At 52.6% G+C, this 26,565-nt stretch overlaps 7 protein-coding genes across 7 annotated transcripts; 5 read left to right on the top strand and 2 right to left on the bottom strand.

Annotated features, from left to right (window-relative positions):
• Positions 1 to 1,008: 1,008 nt before the first annotated feature.
• A1O1_06297 (uncharacterized protein) lies at positions 1,009 to 3,789 on the top strand (the record flags this gene model as incomplete). The annotated part of the gene is made up of 1 exon (XM_007727176.1): positions 1,009 to 3,789. The coding sequence occupies one exon, from the start codon at positions 1,009 to 1,011 to the stop codon at positions 3,787 to 3,789; it is 2,781 nt and encodes a 926-aa protein (XP_007725366.1).
• A 360-nt stretch (positions 3,790 to 4,149) lies between these two features.
• On the bottom strand, positions 4,150 to 4,723 carry A1O1_06296 (large subunit ribosomal protein L35e; the record flags this gene model as incomplete). Its single annotated transcript, XM_007727175.1, has 3 exons — positions 4,150 to 4,384; positions 4,502 to 4,647; positions 4,721 to 4,723. The coding sequence occupies 3 exons, from the start codon at positions 4,721 to 4,723 to the stop codon at positions 4,150 to 4,152; spliced, it is 384 nt and encodes a 127-aa protein (XP_007725365.1).
• Positions 4,724 to 5,161: 438 nt separating this feature from the next.
• On the top strand, positions 5,162 to 5,948 carry A1O1_06295 (uncharacterized protein; the record flags this gene model as incomplete). Its single annotated transcript, XM_007727174.1, has 3 exons — positions 5,162 to 5,221; positions 5,272 to 5,385; positions 5,445 to 5,948. 3 exons carry the CDS (start codon positions 5,162 to 5,164, stop codon positions 5,946 to 5,948), a joined length of 678 nt encoding a protein of 225 aa, XP_007725364.1.
• A 2,707-nt stretch (positions 5,949 to 8,655) lies between these two features.
• A1O1_06294 (uncharacterized protein) lies at positions 8,656 to 9,825 on the bottom strand (the record flags this gene model as incomplete). Its single annotated transcript, XM_007727173.1, has 1 exon — positions 8,656 to 9,825. One exon carries the CDS (start codon positions 9,823 to 9,825, stop codon positions 8,656 to 8,658), a length of 1,170 nt encoding a protein of 389 aa, XP_007725363.1.
• A 349-nt stretch (positions 9,826 to 10,174) lies between these two features.
• A1O1_06293 (uncharacterized protein) lies at positions 10,175 to 12,555 on the top strand (the record flags this gene model as incomplete). Its single annotated transcript, XM_007727172.1, has 4 exons — positions 10,175 to 10,763; positions 10,815 to 10,987; positions 11,041 to 11,224; positions 11,285 to 12,555. The coding sequence occupies 4 exons, from the start codon at positions 10,175 to 10,177 to the stop codon at positions 12,553 to 12,555; spliced, it is 2,217 nt and encodes a 738-aa protein (XP_007725362.1).
• A 722-nt stretch (positions 12,556 to 13,277) lies between these two features.
• A1O1_06292 (uncharacterized protein) lies at positions 13,278 to 15,517 on the top strand (the record flags this gene model as incomplete). The annotated part of the gene is made up of 2 exons (XM_007727171.1): positions 13,278 to 13,788; positions 13,842 to 15,517. 2 exons carry the CDS (start codon positions 13,278 to 13,280, stop codon positions 15,515 to 15,517), a joined length of 2,187 nt encoding a protein of 728 aa, XP_007725361.1.
• A 7,283-nt stretch (positions 15,518 to 22,800) lies between these two features.
• A1O1_06291 (uncharacterized protein) lies at positions 22,801 to 25,096 on the top strand (the record flags this gene model as incomplete). Its single annotated transcript, XM_007727170.1, has 2 exons — positions 22,801 to 22,906; positions 23,079 to 25,096. The coding sequence occupies 2 exons, from the start codon at positions 22,801 to 22,803 to the stop codon at positions 25,094 to 25,096; spliced, it is 2,124 nt and encodes a 707-aa protein (XP_007725360.1).
• Positions 25,097 to 26,565: the final 1,469 nt, after the last annotated feature.

Here is a 26,565-nt window from a genome sequence, read left to right as displayed (position 1 = left end):
AAAGGCGCCCTGCAGCGTCTCTGCAGAATGAAGAGAGCCGACTCTCCGGCGAGGGACGCAAACAAAGTCAAAACAAAGGATCGGAATCTCAATCGGTCAATCGGTCAATCAGACAATAGCATTCGGGCTGCGGGCCTGAATAGCACGCGTTTTAGGCTATTGTGGTGCCTGGACAAGCATACTAAAAAGGCGTAACAGATGCCCGAGGAGCCTAACAAGCCCCCAACAAGTAACGAGGCTGCGGGGGGTGAACTTTAGTGCTCGGGCACCCAACCAGCTGCTGGAACCAAACATTGGCCTAAAGTGCCTACCAGGAGTCCTCCCTAGGTAGGTAGTATCCCTCTGGGCTTTCCATTATTGCTCTCTACTACAGTGACTCAGTGACTGCACATCAACTCTGCTTCATACCCCGTCCTGTTCCTCTATTTCCCGCTGGTTGCACACCAGGCTTTGCCTTCTTGCTCACTATACTGATCTATCTGCAATTCTCAAGCAAATCTTCTACCGACCTCCAAAGCACCTGAAGTTCGTACTACTCTACCGAGTGCCGACCGTTACCCCGGCTACAACTACAGGCACAGACAGACCTGAAACGCAGGCTGTGGCTTGACCATCCTCACTCAAGCCACAGCGCAGTCTTGCAGCCTTTTCACACGAGCCACCTGTGCCACGACGGCTCCCTAGGACTGTTCTTGCCTAAACCCACTTCCCTGTGGCACTCCACGCTGCACACGGTGACCAGGACATCTATCATCACGCTTCAAATTCGAGATTCACACACGCCTCTTTCGGCATATACCTAGTTGGCTGCTGCCAATCAAGTACACCGTATCACTGGCTAAACATTCACTACATCAAAGGAGTCTGCGTTGAATTCACCAAACAAAAGCCGCACACCATCACCAGGCAGAAAAAGAAACCCTGCAGACACGATAAAGCGCAAGCATGGAAGACATGGACGATTCATAGTATGAACGCATCCTGCTCGAAATGGAGCAATTGAGTCAAATGGATCACCCTGGCGACTTCGCTCCGGAGGCTTTCTTCGATCAGAATTCTATGCACCAGATTCAGCACATCAACCCTACAACAGAACTTGGATCCGTACCGAATGTCGCCCTACCCCCAAACCTCACTGTCATCGAGCAATTGCATCGCCGATGGTATTCCGGCTGCCTCGAACGCATAGCCTGGTCGAGACATGGGAATATTGCCAGCATCTCCGACGATGGTTCCACCGTCTATCTCGAGTGTCTTCGGTACAGCCACGATGCCAAGGCATGGCAACTCAACGATAGACATGCCCTGACCACTATTTTTGAGGATGCTGTGAACCTCAGTTGGAGTGCGACGGGAGGCGAACTGGCCGTCGTCGACCTGAAAGGGAGAACTTGGGTCTACCACACCTCCCTTGTCGCCATTAATCGCTTGATCTTGGCTCGTCGAGGAGATCTGGACGAGCCAAGTGAACTGTCTCAACCCGTCGGTGTAACATGGCTCAATCAAGACCGGCAAGAAAGGCTTAGGAATGTCGTGACGCTTGCCACAAAGGCCGACTCTCGATGGGTTCACAATAACGCCAGGGCGAAACCACTCGGCCCCTACTGGCACCGAGCCATTCTGGTTGTGCACCGCAGTGGTCTTCTCACATTGTGTTTCCAGAGAGGGGATGGTCAATATACCAAAGTCACCAAGCATCTGTCGCCCTCTGAAGACATTTTGTACAGCCATGCCAGCTTTGCCCCAACGTTGGAAGGCAAGATGTTAGTCGCTCTGCATTCGTTCAAAGCCTTGATATCGGTGTGTCTCATCTCCTTCGACTGGACCGAAGTCAGACAAGCGGTTGAGGGGCTTCCAGCCATCAATGTCGAGTACGCCCCTAGCAAGGTGTCATCGCAACCAGCCGGGTCTTCCACGCTGGGGGACATGTATGATCCAGACTCCTGGCGTCTTACTCATCTAGAGGTCGTGCAAAGTCCAGACATGGAAAAGGCGGCTCAGACACCTCCAACAATTCTGGCCATTTCTTCAGGCGTCAACAAGGCAGTTAGCATAGTCGATCACGGCTATCTGGTTTCAAGCATGATTAAAAGATGGGCTGTGACTTCGGTCGAGCAAAAGCTGCATCCCCGATTCGCCGAGTTACCATCAAAAGGCTCCAGCAAGGTCGGATCACCCTCCACCTACGCTCTGCAACGTCGCGCAGACAAAGAGGAGCAGGTGATTACCACGGTCCATCACGTAGATGGCTATCCAGCACTCGTGGTAACGACGCAGGAAGGTCGAACGGACTTTTTGAGCTCGGAGGACTTGTCCCCCGTCTCATTTGCTGCCTCAGCAACGGAAACCTCTTCCATGTCCCAAGCAGGCTTCGTGTTCCCATTCGTACCGAATGCCGTTTGTTCGAGTTTCTCACCCAGTGCTTGTGTCAAGGCGGACCTTATGCAGGATGGGAAGACCCAAATCGTCACCATGGAACACCAAGTAGCACAAGTGCAAATGCAATCGCAGCAGTCACCAGATCCCAATGCTGATGTGGCCATTGCTGCTCTGAATCTGACATTTGCACGAGCCTGTTGGACGAATTCGACTTGCGACGACGTGCTGATGTGTGCTTTACACAGTATACCGACTGCCATTACGCCCACCATCGTCTCGGGCATGTATCGGAGTCTCTTCCGTGACAACGAATTTGTGCACGAGAAGACACCCGGTTCGGAGCTTGAAAAATTGTTTCACAAACAGGTCATGGGGCGAGTCATGGCTTACCACGCATGCCTCGTTGCCAATTGCCCACAGCTTCCCTCCATTGCTCCAACTGAGGGGAGAAAGGGCTGGTCTTTAAGTGCGCAGTGGGCATGGGTTGCGAACAACATACGCCACACGGCGACTCTGCTCTTCATGAACTTGAAAGAAGTACAAAATCTGAACGTTGTCATGACCGAGGATTTCACCGACATGCTCTGCTCTAATATTAGATGGGGATTGTCGGTCGTCCGATTCATCATCAGCACAATTCTGGAAGTGGGTGACAGAGAGACAAATCCCGAAATGTTCGACGACAAGGACATTGGACGCTTAGGAGATACCAAGGGTGATGGCAGCCAGGGGCTGGTCGCCCTTCTCATAAATATACATTGCTCTCGCCAATTTCTTGTTGCATTTGTCAGGGCTGTGAGAGCTTACGCCAAAGGCACGGAACCGAAAACACCACATCACGTTCAAGTGCTTCAGTGTATTCAGCAGCAAACCACCAACAAAGGAATCAGCTTTCAGGCCATTGAAGCACTACTGGAATATCGCTGGTCCGGGCCAGGCGACATCGAAGGTGACATTCCTGGAACTGCTACCAGACAGCTCGACATGATGGCGACAGGCATCGTCCACGAAGCGTATCAAGGAACGATCAAAGTCTTATTGAACAAGCTGTTCAACAGTCCAGTCGGGTTACGGGCGAAAATGCTGATCGATCGACTGAAACTCTTTACGGACCAGGTCGACATCGAGTATGTGTTTTTGAACCAAGACATACTCGGTCATCAAAGTGATGGGTCCAAGACGTCCTCCGTCGTCTATGATGTCCACCGCAAGAAGCCGATATTGAAAGGCGCACCGGATCCGAGTGGCACAGGCGTGCTCATGGTTCGCCGGTGCATGAGATGTGGCAGTTTCAATGAGGATATCAGCGTCTCACCGCGTGATTGGCCAAGACAAGTCGCCGGGCTTCTGGCGAGATGTGTCTGCGATGGGCATTGGGCTCTCGAGCCCTGGGAGCGTAGCGGCAACTGATTGATATCGACTGTTAGTCTACAATATCTCTCCCCGAAAGCTACGAAGTCTTCCACGGCCAGGCTTACAGCCATTCGCCCCGACAATTCTTATCGTCAATGATCAAGGCCAATATTCTTGAAACCATAGTGTTGTCTTCAAATTTAGGTACTGAGGCTTTTCTTCACCACGTAATCTGGCAGGACCAGATGTACTTCTGCATTGTCCTGTGCTCAGTTCCGTAGCTAAGACGCAAGCCGACGCTCCTAGAATAATGCTCGAGACCGGGGACTACCGATCCCATTCCATGCCTCCCGAATCATCGCTTCATTTGTCGCACTTGCATACACGTCGCACCACCAACTTTCCACCGCTCATCATCTACTCGGCCTTGACAGCATACTTTCGCTGGGGGAAATGCGTTTGTCTCTTCTTCTGCTTCTCGGTGATTCTGCTGGCGTCCTTCTTGCTCAATTGGCGACGGATGGCACGGGTCTGCTTGGGTCGGAGGTCGAGAGGAAGATACTTCTTCTTCTGGTAGAACAGGCGGAGCTGGTGTCGTTGGTTGGCGTTGATGACTGTGAGAACGCGGGCAATCGATTTGCGGAGATCATGTCTATTTTCCCAGAGAATGCTTGTCAGTTTTTTCTGCCTTCATCTTGCCAAAATCTGCCATTTCATCCTGCGCACTCGCTTGGGTGGTGGAATCAATCTCGTTGCAAAGAAAACGTACATTCTGGTGAGTTTCGAGGAAGCACCGCCGGCAATCTTCTGGACACGGAGGGAAACGAGCTCGCCCTTGAGCTCGTCGAGTTGCTTCTTCAGGTCGTCCTTGCTCTTGCCCCAGAGCTGGCCGGGCTTGACTTTTGCGTTGGTCGACTATTTGTCCCAGTCAGTATGCGCTGCGCTGCAATGCACAGAAATCCTTCTTGTGCGACTCGGGGAACCGTACCATGGTGACTATTTGGGAGACCTAGTCGACGTCAAAAATCGTGCTTGGAAGGGATTGATGTCGTGTGGATGGGCGGCCAGGTCAATGTCCTTAGTGGTAGCGACCTGCGACCTTGGAATTTTTGGAAAGTGTGAGGTGCCAAGATTTGAACACGTGACTGGAGATGTGCGGTGGATCGACTGTTCCGGATTAGGCTTGGCGTGTTTGACCAAAGGATGGGGCCGGGGTCCGCCTGCCATGAGCCTCGTCAGGAAGTTCGCTGGCGGTAGGATCCCTTCTTTACCACTATCTGTAGGTAGTATTACACCACACACTCTCCTATCTCGACCAACAGTCGATGCTCCTGGATGAGTACCATGGAGACATACGTCTGCACACTTCACTCCAGATTGTAGCACGACTGCATGCTTTTATTCCACGATACAGTACTGCCTCTAGACGATGACGACCGGAGCAGGCTGGGCGCAGTTGCGTCAACAGCTGAGGACTCTTGAGAGTCAGGTTGGTGCACCCCTTCAAAGGATGGTGCATTGTGCTAAATGATTTTTGAGACCGAGGCGTTATTCCACACATACTCGCAATACTCTTCGACGCCGAACCTACCTCCCAAACCGTCCGACGAAGAACGAAGAAACGAGGCCGACATCGAGGATTTACTACAGAAGGTACGATGCCTCAAGAATGCAGGAAAGTATATGCCAGTGCGCCTGACACGGAGATATAGCGCGATGGCTTGATATCGCAACTTTCGCGACTCCTGGACTCCGAGAGCGCTTTAAATACTTCCACTTTAAAACAGAACAACCTTACCCGCCATCGCGAACTGTTGAGCGAGCATCGCCAGGAATTACGGCGCCTCAAATCCTCCATTTCCGAGGCACGCGACCGGCAACATCTGCTGGCCAATGTGCGGTCTGACATTGATGCATTTCGAAGTTCGAATCCTGCCGAGGCGGAAGCCGAATACATGCTGCAGGAACGCGCTCGGCTCGATCAGAGCCACAGTACGATTGATGGCGTGCTGGCGCAGGCGTATGCGATCAATGAGAACTTCGGCATCCAGAGAGAAACACTGTCCAGCATCAACCGGAGGATTACATCCGCAGCGGCACAAATACCTGGTGTTAACGGGCTGATCTCAAGAATCGGATCGAAAAGACGACGCGATGGGATCATCCTGGGGTCTTTTATCGCCTTTTGTTTTCTTGTGCTGCTTTACTTCAGCTGATACTGAGGAGCTTGTGGCGTCTGGTTATCTTCTTCATTTAGCGGGATTCACACAGCCGGCACCTCTGATACCTCCCTTAGCGAGAGTCGACTGCGTGGTCCAAAAGGTCTCGTCAGGCTGGGCACTGAGATGCATATTGCCAGCATCTTTCACGACATCTACGTCTCGATCACGGGAGCTGTGGCGGGCGATGGCAGTCAACTCGATTCCGCTCCGATCTCGACCGCTGATATGTGCCAAGTCTCCGTCGGTTTGAGATGAGGCTCACCAAAGCATCGTCGAGGAAACACACTCTGTAACCGACAAGGGCTGGTTATGTTTTCCATTATACGACCCAGAGACCCAATCACACCCCTGCAAGGTACCTCGATTCCAGGAGCGAGCAGTCAGAGAGATCGAAGCACACGGAATCCGGGCAGCACGAGGTCATCCGTCCGGGCGTCTACAAGGACGACTATCGAACTTGTTATGCAGGGGTATCTGAATGATATTTCTTATTGCAACGCTACCAACAAACGGGCCCTGCAATCTCCTTTGGTCGATAATGTCCAGCTCGTTTGTATGACTGATTCTTGGCTCATTCTCGATGTCAAGACGACTCAGCTTTGGCAATAGCACATTGGTGCTTGCATTCGAGCTAATCGGGACAATGCGAATGGGCCTCTCACACGGGCGTGTCAGAGGTTCATCGAGGCATTTCTGCGATGGGACCACGACAGTGGCCCTTTGTCTGTGGCCTTCGACAGCTGGGTCTGGGATATCCTGCAATAGAGGCATGAATGGTCGGTCATTGTAGTGGCTCACTGCTGCCATACTCTCAACGGAGATCAGATGGCCACATGGAGACCCGTGAACTCCTCGGTCCTTCTCAACCCCCCTTAGAGCGTTCCCAGCAAGGCTCGATGGACGCTACGCCGCACCAATTGCCAACGTTATAAGGAAGGAGGCATAACCCTTTTGGTTGATACTCCGAGCTCAGATATCCTTAGGTGCGCTAGGGCAGGATAGAATGCAAAGACGGACGAGAATAGGACAATGCGAGTACATGTCCATTTGATATCCTCCACAACATTTTCGTCTGTCTTCCCATGATACATCCATCGTCTTCGCCTGTCTGCGCGCTGCCTTTTTGATCGGGTCAAGACATTTCGAGAAGTCAATCCAGTCTTGCGCGACTCAATGCTCGAAGATAGGTAGTCTCGGTGTAGTAGACTTCAGGCTTTCCCGGGTCACTGGCCAAGAACGACAACGCTTTGGCTATACTACCTCAGATCATGACGGCTTTGCCGTGGCATACTAGGATGTTGGAAGCAGTGTTTCTAGATATGAGGGAAATGATACCTTATGTAAGGTACCTACATAACTCTATAGTGTCTTTGACCCTGGCACTGTAAAGCAGTGCACAGGGCTCATAATACTGTCATGTCAGTCTTGGTCCTTTTGTCTTGTCTCCGGGGCTGGGCGCGGCAATTAGATTTTGAAAATTTCTCCCTCTTGGGACCATTTCTAAATACCTTATTTTCGTCTTCGAACACACATCTCGTTGAGACTGTATAATACAATCTTGCCGTATACTACATTGTAAGATCGACTTGTCCAGCACGTCTAATTGTTGCATCTGCGCTGGTCCGCTCTATCGAAAAAGAAAACTTGAAGGTGACGTCGCCAAATCGCAAAAGGCCATTGAATCATTATTGGAGACGCAAACGACATATCTTGTTGCATAAAACACACAAGAATACCTCAACAAACGGGGTCGCATATTTTATGTTTCTTTGCTGCAACCGGCAACCGGCAACCGGCAACGCAGCAGACAAACAATCACCACCTCAAGGCTTTGAGGCGTGTCACTCGGCTGTGATTTGGGCCGGAAAAGGCAAGAAAGAAACAAAGAACAACCAAACACGACGAATGTTTGGTTGAAGTGGCAAACAACAAGCACAACCACTACCAGCCGACGTTGTATTTGCTAGCAACTTCATTCAGCGCTGGGCCTCAAACCGGGCTGCGATGCGCATGTACTAGTATCAAACCCAGAGGATATGGACCAGGCCTACTTTTGGGTTTCCAGCAGAGCTAGATTCCAATTGTCAGATCAGGTCAGAGGCCAGACGCCAGACGCCAGGAGCCAAAACCACCGCCATCTCGGAGACGGAAACAGAACAACGACAGAGACAACGCTGCAGTTGGAGTTTCAGACACCACCTTTCGACAGAAACCAGCCGTGCGAACCTGACAAGACTGTGTCTTTCAAGCATCCAAATCGGCCACGGGAAGGGTAAACAGCGATTCAGCGATATCACCGGCATCTTTCGTGTTGGCCTGAGACCATTCCCGCCTCATGTGCATCTATTACACATACCACTGGGGTTGCTGCCCTGGTACCGCTCGGCCGGCTCCATATTATGTGCATTCCTTATGCGATCGCGCAACGGGACGCAAGCCTTCCAAATCTGCGGCGAGCGAGTCGGACCAAGCGACAACAGTATCGAAGAAGTGCAGGATCGAGCATGATATCCTTGATGGAGCCGAATCTGACCAGCCATGTCCGAAGTGCGGGTGAGTGCTGAAACATCATTGGACACCGAGGAGACTTGCTGACTGACTGCGTCATTTAGATTGAAGCCGGAGAATTGTGATCAATAATGTAATCTGACCAGATAATGATGGGTTGCATGGGTTTGGGAGTTGGTTGAATGAATTATCATCAAGCTACAGCGGCGGACGGAATTGCATCTGGGCTTGTGTCGGCGGAGTTCGGGGTTGATTTCGTGATCGCGGGTGATCGCTGTGACTGTGCAACCGAGTTGGTCGATTGTGACGATGATTGCAGCGCTCTTTCTTCTTGTATCAGTCTCTGGAGGACGGCGTTGAGGCCGTCCACTTCCCCTTCCCATGCATGGCCACTTCCGGCCCATCGGATCTTGCAGCTCGAATCGACCAGGTAGACGTATCCAACCTGAGAATTGAGCAGACCCATGGCGTCTCGCACATCATCTGACAATCCACGACGAATGTCTCGAGGCAGCTTGATCATGAAGTAACGGTTCCAGCGGTCCTCCGGTACCAATTTTCTCAATCTCCCGCTGAATAGCTTGACCAGCAAAGACCGCGCCCAGTCTCCTTGCATGTTGATGTCGACTCGTTGCACCAGACCGTCGCTTTGCGCAATGATGTCCTGTAATCGCGGATTCGACTTCTCGCTGACGAAGGTGTCGACTTGCTCCTCTGCCCATTGTCCTGACTGCATGGCGATGATGGAGATCTTGCCCATGAGGACCGGAGTGGTGTCTCGCCCACCATCTGGTCCGTCCCCGTCTTTTGAGAGAGTCTGGCCCCATATGTTTGGAAAGTACAACGCCTTTTCCCTTTTGAATAGCCTGTCGTTCGAGACAAAGCTTTTGCCTTTCCAATGGTCTACCCGACGCCATTCCTGAAAGTATGGACGGAAGAACGACCGGAGGTAGACTCGCCGCCGTTCTAGGGCTTTTTGGTAGCTCGTGAAGTCGGCCTTTTTCTCTTGGAGCGTCCGGCGGTCGATGGGACTGTTCTGTCCCGGGCGAGGAGGATATGTGAGACCGAGAGGTCGCGCTAACACAGAGGGTATGAATTTCTCGCCTTTCTCTCCCTTGGGGATGGGGATTCTTGAGATGGCGGAAAGTCCCTCGGGATTGCGGTCCAGCCCTACATGGAGTGGTATAGATGGTTTGGGAGCATCAGTTCTGGACTTCGCCGGCAGAGCGGGTTTCGCGGGCGTGGTCGACGTGGAAGCATATCGGAGAGTTCTCGCAGACAACCGTGGGGCTTGGTGCAAGCAACGACTGTGAGGTCGCATTGCCAGGGAGACGAAGACGTCGACTATTTCCCCACGCGCCATGTTTGAAGAGCAAATAACCTCAATCTATAAGAGCTCTGTACTTTCACTCCCAGCGATTCTACTGCATTGCCAGTGGAACTGGTACTCGGACTCAAGTGCTTGCAGGAATATGTCTTGGCATCACATGATCAGGCGCAGATATCGTGTCTCGATTCCAATGGTCACCCAAAGAGACCGCGTCGTGCCGTGTCGTCTTGTCCCACACCCCGCTTCTTTGTTCAGTGAATGAAAGAAAAGTCACTTCTGGGTGAGAGATGAGTTGTTACATGTCAGCTGCACATACTCTTATTATGAATCCTTCTTGCGCCTCTAGGTTTGACCCTTACACCAACAATTCCTTTCAGCCACAATGGTCTCTACGCAAGAAAAGATTGAAAAGGACAAGTTCTTCCGTGATCTGTATCTCCTAGACTCTCTTGACGATGACTCACCAGAAAGTGAGGTCGAAACTCCCATCAGACTAGCTGCGAAAGCCAAGCGGCAACCAGACCAAACCCTAGATGCTGTCCAACATGAACGGGCAAAGCAGATCACAACCAGAGGCAAAGTTGGTGAGCGGCGGCCAGAAACCGTGCCCAGCACAGTCAGCGCTGTGGATCACACTCTGAAGAAAGCGAAAGTACCTCTCCCTGTCGACGCACCAAAGAAGAAGGCTCTGCCTGAGAAGAGAAAGCGAGCACCATCCACGGACCGTGAGCTCCGACGAAGAGACTCAGAACCTGCACTCACCGCGAAATCTGCTCCATCTCGTGCAAGGAGGTTGAAAACATCGCCGTCCATCGTTGTTGACTCTGCAGTCCAGACCACCAAAAGGTCTTCAGAGAAAAGAAAGCATGTGACGGACCTATCAAATATAAAGCAGCGCAAGCATCAATTGGGCAGCAAGAAACTGCCGCCGGTACCCATTGGGGAGCAGATGCTCAAAGGACTGCTCTTCTGTATGTATCTCCCCGACTCTGTTTGAGTACATGCGCTTATAACTCTGGCAGACTTCGTCCCAAACAATGACATTTGTCAAGCCCGGCGTTTTCGAATCCACAAAGCCATCCAGTATGGTGCTGCTTGGGCGAACGAGTGGTGCAATGGTATAACTCATATCATTGTGTGCGACAACCTCGACGTGCACGAAGCATCAAAAGAATTTGCCTGCAAAGAGATCCCGGTAAGTGCAAAATTGTCCCGAGGTTAATATCCCATCGCTAACAGGATTAAAAGCGTGGTCCGACTTTGGTCAACGTGAACTGGCTCATTGAGTGTTTCTCTCGTAGGGCTGTCTGCGACACTCACTGGAACCGCTTCCAAGTATCTGGATCTGAGGCTTTGAAAGAAACAAACAAGGAACAGCAGCAACATCAGTCCAAACCCCTGATCGAACACGAAGATTCGATTGATAAACACGGTCCTACATTACCGGCGGGAACACCAGACTGCTGGTAGTGGTATGGATTCGCTCCATCAGCTGTGGATGAGGAGACTCCGGAGGGTCTGGAAGCAAATGCCGCCGAATGTGCGTTGTTGGATGCAGAAACCGAATCAGAGGACGAGCTGGACAACGCGATCCGTGACGTCCGGAGCCTTGGTAGCCTTTCAATTGATCCGAGCTTCGATGACGGTGCGAAGTCTCCGGGAGACGAGCCTCCTGTTGACCAAGAGCCGGCCCCATTCCACGGTGATGGCAAAGCTCGAAAAGAAAATGCGGGCTTCATGTGCATGGAAAAGCACGATGGTGGCAAAGGAGACAACCCAAACGAGCAGACCATTGTGAAGCTGCTGAAGATGGCAGACTATTACAGTGCCACTGGCGATCAGTGGCGGACGAGAGCTTACCGGCAGGCAGTAGCAGCTTTGCGAAAAGAGCGGCGATTGATCAGGACGAAGCAAGAGGCGTTGACGGTCAGAGGGATTGGCGACAGGTTAGCAGAGAAGATCCAAGAGATCGTGTCGATCGGCAAACTGCAACGACTCGACAATGCTGAGGCCGACCCTCGTGACAAGATCCTCCGGTTGTTCATGGGGATTTACCACGTAGGATTTCCCACAGCGTCCCGGTGGATTGCTGAAGGTCATCGCACGCTGGAAGATCTCTATCAAAAGGCCGATCTCAACCGAAACCAGCGCATTGGAATCGAGCATTATGAAGATTTTCAACAACGGATTCCCCGAGCGGAAGTCGCTCAACATGCCGCGATCGTTAAGAAGGCGCTTCGAGCCGCAGATACCGAAGCACAAATGATCATTGGGGGCTCTTACCGCAGAGGTAGCGCCGACTGTGGTGACATTGATATCCTGATCTTCAAGAAGGATGCGGGCCTTGATCAGATTCGTGCCTTGATGATGGAGACAGTCATCCCGGAGCTGACAGCTCAAGGCTTCCTGAAAGTGGCTCTGGCCACGACTCACCATCAAGACTCGGGGTCAAAATGGCATGGAGCATCAGCCTTGCCGGGTTCGAAGACATGGCGTCGCCTTGATCTTCTTTTCGTGCCGTGGGCCGAACTCGGTGCGGCCTTGATCTATTTCACCGGGAACGACTACTTCAACCGGAGCTTGAGGTTGCATGCGAGCCGGAAGCAGATGAGGCTGAACCAGCATGGGCTGTACGCAGATGTCATGAGAGGGCAGGGAAGGGAGCGCATAACCCAGGGTAGACTGCTCGAAGGCCATGATGAGAAACGTATCTTCGAAATCCTGGGGGTGACATATCGACCGCCGGAGCATCGAAATCCGTAAGATAGGTACTTGGGTACATCAAACCCTCAGCACGTCTCCAGGGCAATGATTCTGTGGAACATAATAGCATCGACGAGCCAACAGAGAACATGAGAATATGAGAATATCAACTTGGGGCCAATATCCAAGAAGGCATTGAGTAGGCAGTTGAATTGACAGTGACGGCGGATCAAGATAGAAAGATGAAAGGGGAGCAACGTAGAGATCAAGTTAGTATCTTCCTCGACCCACTAGTCCGAATATGATTAAGATTATATGGAGCCCGCTGCGGGCAAAGGCGCGACCCGTTAGCCAATCATGGCGGAGGCCGGAATCTCACCGCCCAAGAGTCCGAGCCACCGCCTTGGCCAAATGAAAATACTGCCTGTCCAATTTTTGACCTCGAGCATGGCGGTTGTATACATACATACCTACAGCATTGACTTCGTGAGCGCTGTAACTCTCACTCCCTCATCTTACTCTGATTGACCATGGTCCACACTCAATTGTGATCACGTCGGCTGTAGACTGAACCTGGCGTCCGCCTGGGAGCCACGATCTTCTAACACTGGTCTCACAAATCTCTCACTTCACTGCACGATCTCCTCCTCTCTCAATCCTTTCTACTGACACACGTGTGCCAACAAACAACATTGTGTGAGTCTCCTTCATTCAGGCTGTATGATATCAACATAACTTTTGTGATCCGCTAACCATACTCCTTATATACAGACATTGTCACAATGGGCCGCAGGCCAAACCCTCTTGTCGCGGAGTACTTTGAGCGCGGCTCTAAGATCGGAGACGCGTCGAACCGCTATGCCCACACCTGCAAGAAGTGCGGCGAGCATTTCGCAAAGGGGCGCCTGGAGGGGCTCACGACCCATCTGACCAAGAAATGTCCTTCTATCTCGCACCTTGAGAGGACCCGAATCGTCATGCGCATGCACGACCTGACCGACCTCGGCCTCGAGCCGAGCAAGAACACTTCAAGAGGCGGCCCACAAGAAGATCTGGTCAGTCCAGCCAGCCAGAAAACCTCGCAAGAGGTTCAGAATTTCAACGGCCTCAACGTGTTGGCCGAAGCGTCCCGTCGAGTGGGCGGAAACGCCCAAAACAACTCTGGCTATACCCCGGCGAACCAGGCTCATGCTGAGGTGGAACCACCCCGGATGCCCCTTGACCCACAACTCGATGCTGAGCAGTTTGCTGATCACCTCTTGAATGAAGACGGTATGGGCGCCAGCAACAATGGTGAGTACTACAATGATATAAATGTGTTGTCAGCCTGCTCTAACACGATACAGCCTTCCCCACGGCCACTGCATCGGGCCTACCAGCAGAGTACTCCTTTGTGCACAGTGGTGCACCGGTCACGCAAGATGAGCTTACTATCATGCCCGTGGCGAGCACCCATCCTCCAGATCTCAGCAGCATTGCTGCCACTGCAAATGAGACCCTTGCCAGCCAGATGGTCGACAACGACATCAACATGACGCAGGATGAAGTGTCAAATGCAATTCTGAACAGTCTTCAGGACCACAGTCTTGTACAAGGTCAATCACAACTGATGTGGCCGACGATCATGCCAGGCACACAATCTGCGGATACACCAAATACTGTTGAGCAGCCAATCAATCCGTTCCTACAACCTCCAGCTGCAACCGGAGCTCGCATGCTCCTCCCAGCAATCCCTCTGAATGCTAATACTGATGCTCGACCAACCCATTTTGTCGCCGAGTCTGGCACGCCGGCAAAATCCCAGAAGCCCAAGGTCAGGGGCAGATTTGATGAAGAACGTCGCAAAGAGGTTCGTGAGCTACGTAAGCTCGGGGCTTGTATGCGCTGCCGCATGCTCAAGAAAGTGTGTTCTCAGGAGACGCCGTGTCAGACCTGCTCCGCTGTCGAGTCGCCTCGGGTTTGGAAGCATTCCTGTGTTCGCACAAAGCTTGCCGATTCATTCCCGCTGTATTCTGTTTTGCCGTATGGCGTTTTCGCCCACAATGAACTCAGCAAACTGAAGGCTTGGTCGGCTCTCGAAAACCTAGACGCTCGGCTTCTCGCGTGGTACCTACCAGAGCAGAAGCTCCAAATCAAGGCGCAGAAGAGCAAAGTCAAGCGCAATAAGGCTGCAGAGTCCCCTGCCAGTGCAAATGGTCAAGATGTTTTCGTCATCAACACAGACGACCAGCTTAGTGTCAAGGTGGAACAGTTTCTACAGGAGATCCGTGTACCGCTGGTGAATCGAGAGAGATCAGAAGTGATCCGGGCGACTTTGACACTGGCTCAAGCCATGCAGGACGACCAACTGCGAAACAGACCGACGGAAAAGAACGATAACCTCCTACCAGATGTCATTGAGCTCTGGACAGCCACGGTCCTTCTCACCGACAGAGACATCGGGCCACACTTTATGCTGGAAGACAACACGACCCACGAGATCCTGACGATCGACGGCGAACACTACCAACACACTCGCACTATCATGACTCTCCAGCTCCAATCCACTGTTGAAAAGCGCGCAAGCAAACTCGGGCGCGCCGTCATGAACCACCTGGAGCAACGCGTACTCGAACGTAAGCGTTACCAGAACGTCGAGACCGTCCTTGTCGCATTCATTCTGCTCAACTGTGCAGAGCGTATGTGCTGGCTCTACCGCTTGTGGGCGGAAGACCGCGAGACTACGAAACCGGGTGCATGGCCTCTCCACCACCCAGCGGGCGACTATGCCAGCAAGGGCGAAGGCTTTGCGGAAGTCATCCGGCTCCTTCTCAGCCTCAGGCAGATGGAGCCTGTTGTCACGGTGGACCCGGGTTCTGGATTCGTCATTCCTCGTGACCCAAAGGACACCGCTCTTGCGATGTGGTTGTCCAATGTTGGTCTTACGAGAGACTGGCTGGTGCAGAGCGAAGCCGCCATCTTTGATCCCGCCGATTCCAGATCCACGGAGGGGGCCCTGTGCGCTCGTCTCTTCCAAACTTAGCTCCACCTTGCTTCAGTATCAGGAAGATGACTAGGACAAGTACGACTGCGAATTACAATCATGATCACTGGCCAGGCATGACTCCCAGAAGCGCGTGAGTCAGGAGCAAGGGTTAAAACGTTTCAGTGCCAATTGAGGCTCTGACACTGACACCATAGCATGCCTTCAGGGATCAGCGATGTGCGAAGAAGATGGCATACGAAGGCTGATTGCTAAGGAGTGAACGGAGGTGGTAACAGAAGGCGAAACACCATCAGACACAGACTTTTGTGCGCCAGTGATCGGCCTCACCTTGCTGTACACACGTACGCAGAAAGAGAGACACGCAAAGGTTTGAGCCAGGCACCAAGTGGCGATGTCATTGTCCACCATTGCCCACCGCCTCTACTGGCAACACTCACGGTTTTCCCAATTACGCTCACCCCAAACACCAATGGCGAAACTATGTCAAACACAATAAGATGGTTTCCACCAAATCACCGGACACATTTGTCACGAGCGTGATACCTCACACAAGGCGTTGAGTTCTACCTGAGAGAAAGAGAGAGCCTGAAATGAGTGGATGGCTGGAAGGCTAGGAGCAAGATGGCCAAGTCTAATCCTATGACCTACAAAACCACGAGCTATGAGCCATGAGCTATGCCATAAGAGCAAGACAAGGCATACCCCTGGGCTGAGCTGGAACTGGAATACAACAGAATTGCTAACGAGGTGGAGAAACGGGTACAAAATTGTAGCCTCTCAAAATGGAAAAGAAGATGTCACAAATAATGTGCTTCGAAATCCCCTGAAGTTGAGGTGTTTCCTTCGTTGTCCAATGCTCCTTGGATTGGGCCTCATAAGTGGAATGTTACAGGCTGCAACTCGTAGTTGTATGTTGTGGGGAGACTTATGAGGACGTCGGTGCTTACATTGATTCTCTTCCTGCGCCCGCCGGTCTCCTATGTATACCACCTTGGTGACAAGGAAGGACTGCTTGTTGAGATGCTTAACGAGACAGTTGCCTTATTCGAAGCAGATATCGTCCTGGATCTCAGAACTAGGCTTACCTAGCCCGGCGATAGCTATTGGTTAGACGATGAGCTCATAAAACACAGGACAACGTGCGGTAGAGTGTCCAAGAGCTCAGGCGTGAAACATGGGATATGGCACAGCGTGCGATGCTTGGTAACGACGCCGACTGAAGAGCGCTGGAATCGAGGGACAACGACTCATCATCTCTCATTGTTCAAGGCAGAGAGTGAGGGAGCGGATAAGCAATCGAATGCGACAATGGTCGGTCGATGAATCGTCAATGTCGAGGCGTTCGGCATAATCCGTTGCGGGTTTCCAATGAATGGAGTTGATGAATGAGTCAGATTGCATGGAGATCCAACTCAAAGCTCAGCAAGCCACAGTTGCACAGTATCTCACCGGAAGGAGCCGTCGACGTGTCCATGCTCATGGTCGTGGTCGTAGTTGTAGTCACGCTCGCGCTTTCTGGCGGACATTCCTGAGTTGACAGAGGTACATGGTGATGCAAAAGCCGGCGTCGAGAGGTAGTGACAGGAATGCCTCTATCCTGCATGTTCCAGTACATGTTTTTGGCTCATTTCCATAGATTCTGAATCGTATAGTATAGGTATGACGAACCCGACGCCTGGAAACCTTGAGACGTCATGTATGAATAGGGGCCAGTGATCTGACATTGATGCATGGCAAATCACTTTCCCAGCACTAAGTTCAGTACGCCTGGTCGTGGGCATAAAAGACAGGGGCACTGCAAGGGGTGACAAGGTGTTGCCGGTGCATCCACGATCGCGTTGCACAAGGACAAGGACAGACTTCCGATGGTCGTGCGCGAGATGCAGTGTTCTCGAGCCAGACATATGTGATATATGAAGGAGTAGAGACAGTATAATAAAGGGTAATTGCTTGATGATAGGTAGTGAGGGGGCGCGTAGAATAGGGCTGGGGTTGAAAGATACTCCCCGAGGACCACAGGAGCATTTCAATTTACAAGGGGTTCCTTTAAGCATAGCATGTATATTGAACAGATTCTCCGTATTCTGTAGGGTGTCCTGAGCACACCACTTGGACGATCTTGCATGCGTGGTTGTGGTTGTGGTGTGGTTTCGTGAACAGGCAGCGCGTACTGGCGCATGAGCAAATACCAATACTCGATGGACAATGTCATGGATGCATGTCCACCACTGCTTATGCGGTTCGGTAGCAACCGACTTGCTTACCGGCATGGTGAGTACAGCCATCGCGGCGAGATGAACTGCTGCGCAAGCGGCTCGTGTCGATCTGCTCAACGTGCCACGGCGCCCGCAGCTGTGTCGTTCCGTGTGTCTGTGTGCGAGTGTGTTGCAACAACCTGGATCCCTGGATCACATACATGTCGGGCGGCAGATCCTGCGCACAGTCCATGCCGACCTGAGTTCCATTTACCCCGCGCATTTCGGCTGATGTCCGGCTGGCGAGTGGACTATCGACGCACTGAGGAGACTCGAGAGTATACGCCTTGACTGCGGTGGCGTTAGGGAGTCTGTATCGAGAACAACCGCTTGTATGGAACAAGACAGTCTCAATGGGACATGCCTGGCCTTGCTGTTGCTGTACCGCGCCTCCAAGTCTTTCCCCAGAGCACCCTGAACGAGCACGCACGCGCAGTTCATGTGCTGCAGAAACGACGTACACATTGAGGGTGTGCATGCAGCCGGGAACAGATTCCAAGCACTTCGAAACCGTCCGAGTCGCACAATATTGCCACCATCCAAATGCGACGGCACAGGCATGAACCAGGGGCGGGCCGAACAGTTGTTGCAGCTAGGCGGCACATCGAGCTTTCTGGATGGTGTACACGCCACTTGTCAGGCGTTCAGGCAGTGAATGGATGATAGCAACGCAAGTCACACATTCTTCCTGGTAGGCGCCACGGCAGATAGACCAACCAGCTCAACCCATCTGCCGTCAGCCGTCAGCCACGGCGCCGTTGTCGCATTACGCTTGTGCAAATGGTATGTCCCCCCCGCCCCTGTCGGGCCAGGTCGTTGCTGCCCAAAGCACAAGACAGAGCTCAACTCCGTTGGAAAAGTATGCCGCGTTGCCATCATCTATTTTGTACTATGCCGAAGCAAGGACAAAGGATCAGAACGAAGAAGGCGGGGGTATGCAAGACCATCCAGTACCGTGGCTTCTCGGCAGCTGCTTATCATTTCCTCGACCATTTACACCATAGTTGAAGTCTCACTTTTTAGAGGCTGGAGACACGAGACTAGCCGCGATTGTTCGGCCGCGTCGTGAACACCGAAGAAGCGAGCTCTCCTCTTGCAGGACTAACACCGGAGCACCCGACACGTTGTGTTAGTTGACGCGCAGGCAATAAGGCACGTACTTCCCTGTTGGTGCCGCCGAGTAGATGACGAGGCGGAGACTGTTCGGAAATGCAAGCAGCTCAAGCCATGTGCTCGCTGCGGGTCCACAGTACAGAGTAAAGAGCATGAGTCGAGCTGGTGCTGGCTTGCGACGAGGAGCTTGCTTACCTCTTTCATCACTAGCGCTTGTGATCTCGTCCATTCCTAACCGGATTTCCGGCTATTCGGCCGACAGAGCCGTCTGTGGAGAACGATGAACCCCTCGAGAGTGACATGGTTACGATAGAACGCAAAAGCAGACGCGTTTTCTGCGGGACGGATGCGACAGGGAATGGCGAATTGGTCTTTGCACCAGTGCGACATTCGTCGATGAAATATAGACTGTAGTCAGTGACACACTGTCCTCCAACAGCTCTAGAATGAATGTCTTAGTAGAGGATACTCTGTACATCGATTACCCATGAGTTCGGCGGAAAAGGCAATCAGCAGGTTGGCCAAGATGAGGCCGACGGGCGCATCAGGCAAGACTGGAGCCAAACACGAGACCCAAGGTGGATGGACCGAGCTATTCGTGGATTCGTCATGGAGACAACTTCGAACACTACGCTCGGACCCTGCAGTCGATAAGTTTCTTTGTTCACCTCACCTGAACCGGTTGATGTAGCCTGCGGTGCAAGCCGTCTCGATATTTCAGCCGTCTCTCTTCCATGTCGGCGCACTGGCCAGACGAGGGCGTTTGAAGCAGAAGTTGATTGGCACCAGACAACTGCCCAGCAGGCATGCCGCAAGAACAGTATGGTCGTCAAGTTCAGTAGTTCGCAAACATGACAAAACAGGTTAATCTGAAGCGGACGCTGCCACGGGTAGATCGAAAGACAGGGGCGTGAGTGCAACGGTGGACGGCCGCCGTGGAGAAAGGATGGCACAACGCAGACTAAGCGTGACCAGGGCCCATCCCGCGCTGGCCGACGCGTTAAATGGACGGTGCATACCAGGATGTAGCGACCTTGGACGAGGATTGAATGGTAAGAATCAGGTTATAGTGCTCGAGCAGACCAGTCAGGATGCAGCAAGGCTCTTTCCGGAATGAGACTGTCTCCAGTACTAAAGCACGCACCCGGCCGCAGGCTTAGAAGATGGTCAGCAGATGTCTTGGGAAGCAGCATGCCCTTCCTACTGGTCTTTCTCCAACAGGAAAAGCCGCACGGTTGGAGAGGAGGTGCGGAGGGCTCGAATGAGCAAGCATTCAGGACGTAACGTAGTGCTCAAGGATGCACCCGGCCAATCATTCAATCGTATCAGCTAAAGATGCTGGTCTGTTCGTCGAGGGGCGCAGTCTGTCCGTAGCGAAATGTGATCTTGTTTGGTTTGGCTGCAGAGGGTGGCAGGCTTGAGCTCCTGCTGGGAGGAGCGTTGTAGTTCGTTCTCACTGATTCGGTGGACGAGGCAGATCCCGTCTGGTCTTTGAGCGTACCTAGGAGGGGTCATGGTGGCCGGACCGGGTTAGGATTGATGAAGTTCCTAATGACCAAAAAGGAAGGGAGCTCGTGGAGAGACATTTCCGCCACCAAACAGGGATCTTGTAGTCGGGGTGGAGCAGATGACCTGTTTGAAATCCGACAAGGAGCGAGCATGTCAGCGGCAATAGAGGGTGAGGGTGAGGGTGGCAGCCTAATCATAAGGGCGTCCAGACCAGCGTGGCAGACGCAATTGGCCAGATCTTGAAGTGGTATGGCAGAATGACCGGTGTCTGTCGATGTGCCAGACTCGCAGAGAGAGAAAGAGACGAGGAAGAGGGAAAGAGTCAGGCATGAAAAGACCAAACGGTAGACAGTGTGAAACCAACGGACTGAGATGGGATGGGATGAGATGCGACGAGGTTCGTAACTGAAGGATACTAGGACCATAGTACTCGCGAAGGTCAAGATGCAGCGCTTGCATGCCATACTAGTATGGCCTTTGGGGGGGCTGTCAAGCCGGGGCTTAAGGCCTGGACACTTACAGAGTATACCTGATGGACGCACACGCCTGTGCAGTGGTGCTGCTACAGCTCCTCAGCTAGGTACCTCAGGGCCTTATAAGTTAGTCACCATACCTACCTGGAGAAAGCTCTGTCAATTAAAATGCTATAGGCACTTATGGGTGCTGTAGGTGCGTCGATGCACCAGGGCATTTACTCCCCGGTTCCCTGTCTCTTCACACTCTATACTCTTTCTGCGTGCTGTCTTTCCGAAGCATATCTTGCTTGCTGCCACTGCATATCTCGTTCATTTTCAAGAACCGTGCAGTGACGATCAACTCAAGGATGGTAGTCGTGGGTCAAGCCGGGTGACAGGCTACATATCTGACAAGCAAAGGCCCATTCATGCCAGATCTCTTCCCAGAGCCACGATTCCGAAGTGACCGATTCGACGACTCACTGCCTTTACTTAATCTGTACGATAACATTGTCGCGCACCAGACCCTGTTCCACTCTGTTCCACCCTGTTATACTGTCTACGTACCTAGTAGCACAGTAGGTAGTTTAAGCTACCTGTAGTTAGCTACTGAGCGACCGAGCGAGCGAGCGGCTGCAGCTCGGTTCGTCCACCCACACTTTGACTCCCCTACTTCTGCTGCACATCTCCTGCGAGGCTCCCATCTCCCCCTCCAATGACTTGATTACCATTCCTTTCTCGAGAACTCAATCCTCCTGTCAGTGGCCCGCTTCAACCCTTTCATAGCGGTACCAAGTACTTGGGGCGCGCTCTGTGGCTCCATCCAGCTCAAACACATATACACAACGGGCGCCATAACTTAGACCTACCTACTACTGACTCGTGCTTCCAAGAGGGAGCCTGACCAGCCTGCGATCCACCGACAGCCTGCTGGTCATCTGTTGTCGCTAGCTACCTCAGATACCTACAGGTACTTACGTACCTCTGTACTCCTGCCTTCCCGGACACAGCCTATCGCGGACTGTCGCCGCCAGAATATCAGCCACTGCTATCGCCACCATCATTAGCAGCAGCGGCAGCGGCAGTATCATCATCATCATCATCATCATCGATCACCACAATATCAACATCACCATCATCAGACAACATACCTCGTACTCTCCCTCACCAAGTGCCAGCCTCATCTCTGATGGTATCAACCACCCTCGTTCTGCTATAACAGCACCGCCTCCTCGGCCATATTCACCTTTCTCTCCTCGTCCGTCTGTCAGTCACTGTCGTTATCGCCACCACTAACGATTTGACTGGTGTCGGTTCAGCCGCCAACTCCTCGGCAAAATCGACATCCACAAGGCCCAATTTTCTTAGTCGTTAATTTACTACCTACCTATCGACGGTCCGAGCAGAGACGAATGGCAGCGAGGAAGCAAGAGTGAGGAAAAAAACACACAAAGACCAACAGCGGCGGAAACCGTGACCAGCATCTGCAAGCTCAAGCCCAAGCCCAAGTCGCGCACTTTTGCGCGCTCTCCTACTTCCGAGCAGCCCACAGCTCTGCTTACTTGCCTGTGTTCTCTCATCATCCGTGCACCCACCAGGCAGTCATAACAGGCCACGACCAACAAGCGCCTCTTCTTCTTCTTACTAGGTACCCCCGAGCTGCCAGCTGCAGCCTCTGCTCTCTCCTCCACCCCATCGTCTATCCGCCATTGCGAGTGGTCCGGCGTCACCCTCGTCATCCTCGCTACCGCTGCACGCCTACATACACGCATCTTGCTTCGCGCCCTCCTACGGGTCTTGTCGCACCTCAGTAACCCTTCTGTAGCACGACTGCTCCAAGAGGCGAGGAACTTATCAGACGCAGGCACCCTCCCTAATCTTTGGGTCACCTAGCTTTGTGCTGCCGCGCAGCTCCCTGGTGTGCTGATGCGAAGCCTGCGCATCAACACCACCACCACCATCTCAACACCTCACCTCCAGCCCTAGAATGTCCATCTACCCGCCGACTCGTCAGCCTACAAATGCTCTGAATGGTATCAGCGACATGAGTGATGGTTCAGGCACCATCAATCCTGCGGCTTTGAACGCTAGTGGTACGTATTCTTCATTGGTGCATCGACCTGACCACTCAACACGTCGTCGGGCCTCTGATTCTCATCGGAGAGCCATTGGCGCAATGGGCGCATCGTCATCACAAACTTCCATGGCCATTGTCTATCAAATCTCTGTCGCGTCTGTTGACTAACAAGGTGGCGTGTGTAACAGGAGGATTAATACAGTCGTCAACCGAATCTGCCCCGCGAGGCATCAAAAGAAGCCGATCCCCTGAGCAATATGGTGATTATCAGCACGTTGTTGAAGAAGAAGGTCAGTTGGGACATTTGGAGCCGGTTGACCTGCATGCTGACGCGCACACGTTAGGGCCTCGCAAACGTGGTCGGCCGTCGAAGACGCCGCGAACATCCGGCGACTACAGCTCTCACATTGATGCACTGCCAACGCCTTCCAGCCAAACTTCTCCCGATCTGACACAAACGCCAAAGACACAATCCGGCGGCCAACATCTTTCGGCCACGCCGGTTCAGTCCTCACCGCCGCGCACGATACCGAAGTCAACGATCAAAGCACTACCAACGGTCAGAGATCATACGAGCGATGTGCTGCAACCAGAAGGAGATGAATACGTACCGCGTGAGTATGACGAAGCAGGAGAGAAAAAGGTGGATGCTCTCGGATACCTCCAGGGCGGTCGAGAATATAAAATCCGAACATTTACTCTTCCAGGAAGGGGTCAGAAGTTGTTCATGTTGGCCACTGAATGCGCGCGACAACTACAGTATCGTGATTCTTACCTGCTGTTCAACAAGAACCGGTCCTTATTCAAGATCATTGCTAGTGCCAAAGAGAAAGAGGAACTTGTTGGCCAGGAAATTTTGCCTTACTCGTACCGATCACGGCAAATAGCGGTTGTCACGGCTCGGTCGATGTTTCGGCAATTTGGCAGTCGTGTCATCAAGGATGGTAGGAGAGTTCGGGATGATTACTGGGAAGCAAAGGCCATCAAACAAGGATTCACCGAGCAGGACGCCGCAGGTGAAAAGAGGCCTGGAGCCGCAAAGGCCCGGGAGGCCGCGGCTCAAGAACAACTCAACGCGAGGACCAGTGTGGTTGCTAGTTATGGCGACATCGTCTACAGCAACGGGCCAGCGTATGGAGCTGTTCAACCGCCTGCCTTGCATTCGGGGATCGCTTCCACCATGGCTCAGCTGTCATCATTTGATGCGGCGTATGACTCCAGGTACAAGGATATCCCACGGCCCAGGCAGGACATTACAGGTCCGCCTTACCAAGATATCACACGTTCGAGCAGTGATGTCGACCTTGCCAGTCAAGCCGGTCACGCCGCTGATTTCAACAAGAGCATCAACCAGCAAAATCGCTACCGGCGCAGTCTTGTTGAAGAGTACTGGCGCAGACCACATGAGCCGCCTGCAACGACACCGCCTCCACCAGAACCTGAAGTCCCCACGACTAGCCACTCCTTCTCATCACCACGCTTCCATACCAGCGACCTGCCGTCGACCCAAGCAGGAGCCCTGCCGCACCAAACTCAACCATCTCAGTCATCGATGAATCCTCCCTCATTCCCTCACCAGCAGCCACCACCTATTCAGTCACCTGTTCGGCAGCCGAGTCTACAGCAACCATTTGCGCGTGACGCTTCTCAATTTGCACCACAGCACCCTCAGTTCCAAAGATCGCCGTCGAATCTGTCCATGTCACAATCTGCGGCCCCACAGCATCAACTGCCTTACGGCGGTGGCGCCTTCTCCCCGCATGGGATGAACCAGCAGCAGCAACCTCCACCACAGACTTGGGGGGCTCCACCGCCGCAGCCTCACCAATCCCCGGCCTTGCATCGCATGAGCACACCTCAGTTCTCTCCCGATCTTTCGCAGGGTCAGATGCCTTCTCCGTTGCCCGGTGCTGCGCATGCTAGCCCCTCGCCTCATCCACCGCAAATGCAACCGCCGCCGATGTCGATGCTTCCTCACCAAGGGAGCTCAGGTCCCATGGGAGGCCAGCAGCTTTATGGGCCTGGGGCAGGACTCCAGGCGATGAATGCTGCAGGTTACGGCTCCATGGGCATGGGTCAACGCCCAATGTATGGAATGGGAGCCCAGAACCAGTTCATGCCGCCGAACCCTCCACACGGACAGGGCTGGCCCGGTCCACAGAACCCATCTCCCGGAGCGGGACAATGGAACCAAGGGTTTCAATGAGCTGGCTGAGGGCTTGTCTCGTTCTTCCATCGAATGGCCGAGCAGGCGCGGTTTTCTTCCATGTTTGACGATTCCACTACTTCGGATGGCGCTGGACCACAGGACCGAGAGCGCACGGCACCGACTTATACACCTAATAATGTTGTTTTGATGCATGCATTGGTGATCTAGGTTGTTGCATAGCGAACGGGGGGTTACATGGGGTTGATGCCTGACCATCGACAGCATGTATGGGAAGGAGCACAGTGAGACGCGTTGGACGATAGCTGGTTGCATTGGCGATAGGGCGGTTGAAGACTGAGCCTTTTTCTATGGGGGTTTGTCACTTTCCGGTCCTATTCTCTTCTCTGTTCCCTGGTGCTTTCGGTTTCAATTGGAAGGTCTGGCACACCATGGTGGCGAAGAGGCTGGTGATGGCTGCGCCAGTGCAAGCATGATGCCTTCTTGTTTGTCTCGAGTGATTGTCGATTTTCTGTGTACATGAGGTGTTCCGGCATCTTCTGTGAATTTGTTCTTTTTGCATTGGATTGGGTGAGTTGGATGAGGAACACGACTGAAGCGTCTGCATTCCTGTTGGATCACGTTGCGTACACACAGTTTTAATGGGCCTCGAAGGAGACCACTAATGATGGACTATGGCGAATAAATGCAGTTCCCACTGATATTCCAAGATCCAGCGATCCATTTGTCTATGTCTGTTGCTTCTGCTCCATCCTTGAGAGAACAGTAGGCTCGTGCTGACCCTTCTTCCTGCGTCAATGGAATATACATCAACATTGCTTGTGCACCGTCAGCTCGCTATGTACGCGGAGTCTATCCGGTGTATTCGGCTGTCCAGAAAAGCCGAGAGGGCTGTAAAGGTTGTTTATGATGACCTAGTACATACCTACCTACCTACCTAAGGTACACACCTATTAGGTCCCCCTATACGTAGTATGTACTCTGTATTATTAGCCAGGGTGTTGGACAGGTCAATACCTTAGATAAGATAGGTAGGTACCTTAGGCTACCTTAGGCACGAGCAATGAACGAACACTCAAGCCTCAGGCCCGGCAGATTCAAGCGACAGAGACAAGCTTCGGCAGTTGCATTTGCTCTTCAGAATCATGGAATCGTTTCCACGCATGATTCCCTCCTAGTACTAGATATCTACCTACCAAATAACTAGTACGTAGTAGCTAAAAACAACTACCGGCTATCGAGACCGGATCTTCGGCTGGCCCCTGGAGAGCCTAGAGAGCCATCTACCCAATCTACAGAGCGAGATATGCCTCTCTAGGCCTCTCTAGGCCTCATAAGCCCATGCCAGACAAGCGACCCATCCTGTTCAGGCAATTGACTCCATCCGTGCCTTCAACCATCATCTGCCGACAGAACTCGCCCCACGAACAGTCCACTACCACTGCATTGATTCAAGTTTGTCTCTCTCTATTTGCACTGATGTACGAAGCTTTGTGCCGACCGATCTC

Source organism: Capronia coronata (assembly GCF_000585585.1).
Source record: "Capronia coronata CBS 617.96 chromosome Unknown acBCG-supercont1.5, whole genome shotgun sequence".
In the NCBI taxonomy this organism is placed as follows: Eukaryota; Fungi; Ascomycota; class Eurotiomycetes; order Chaetothyriales; family Herpotrichiellaceae; genus Capronia; species Capronia coronata.
This window is presented reverse-complemented; position numbering and strand designations above follow the sequence as displayed.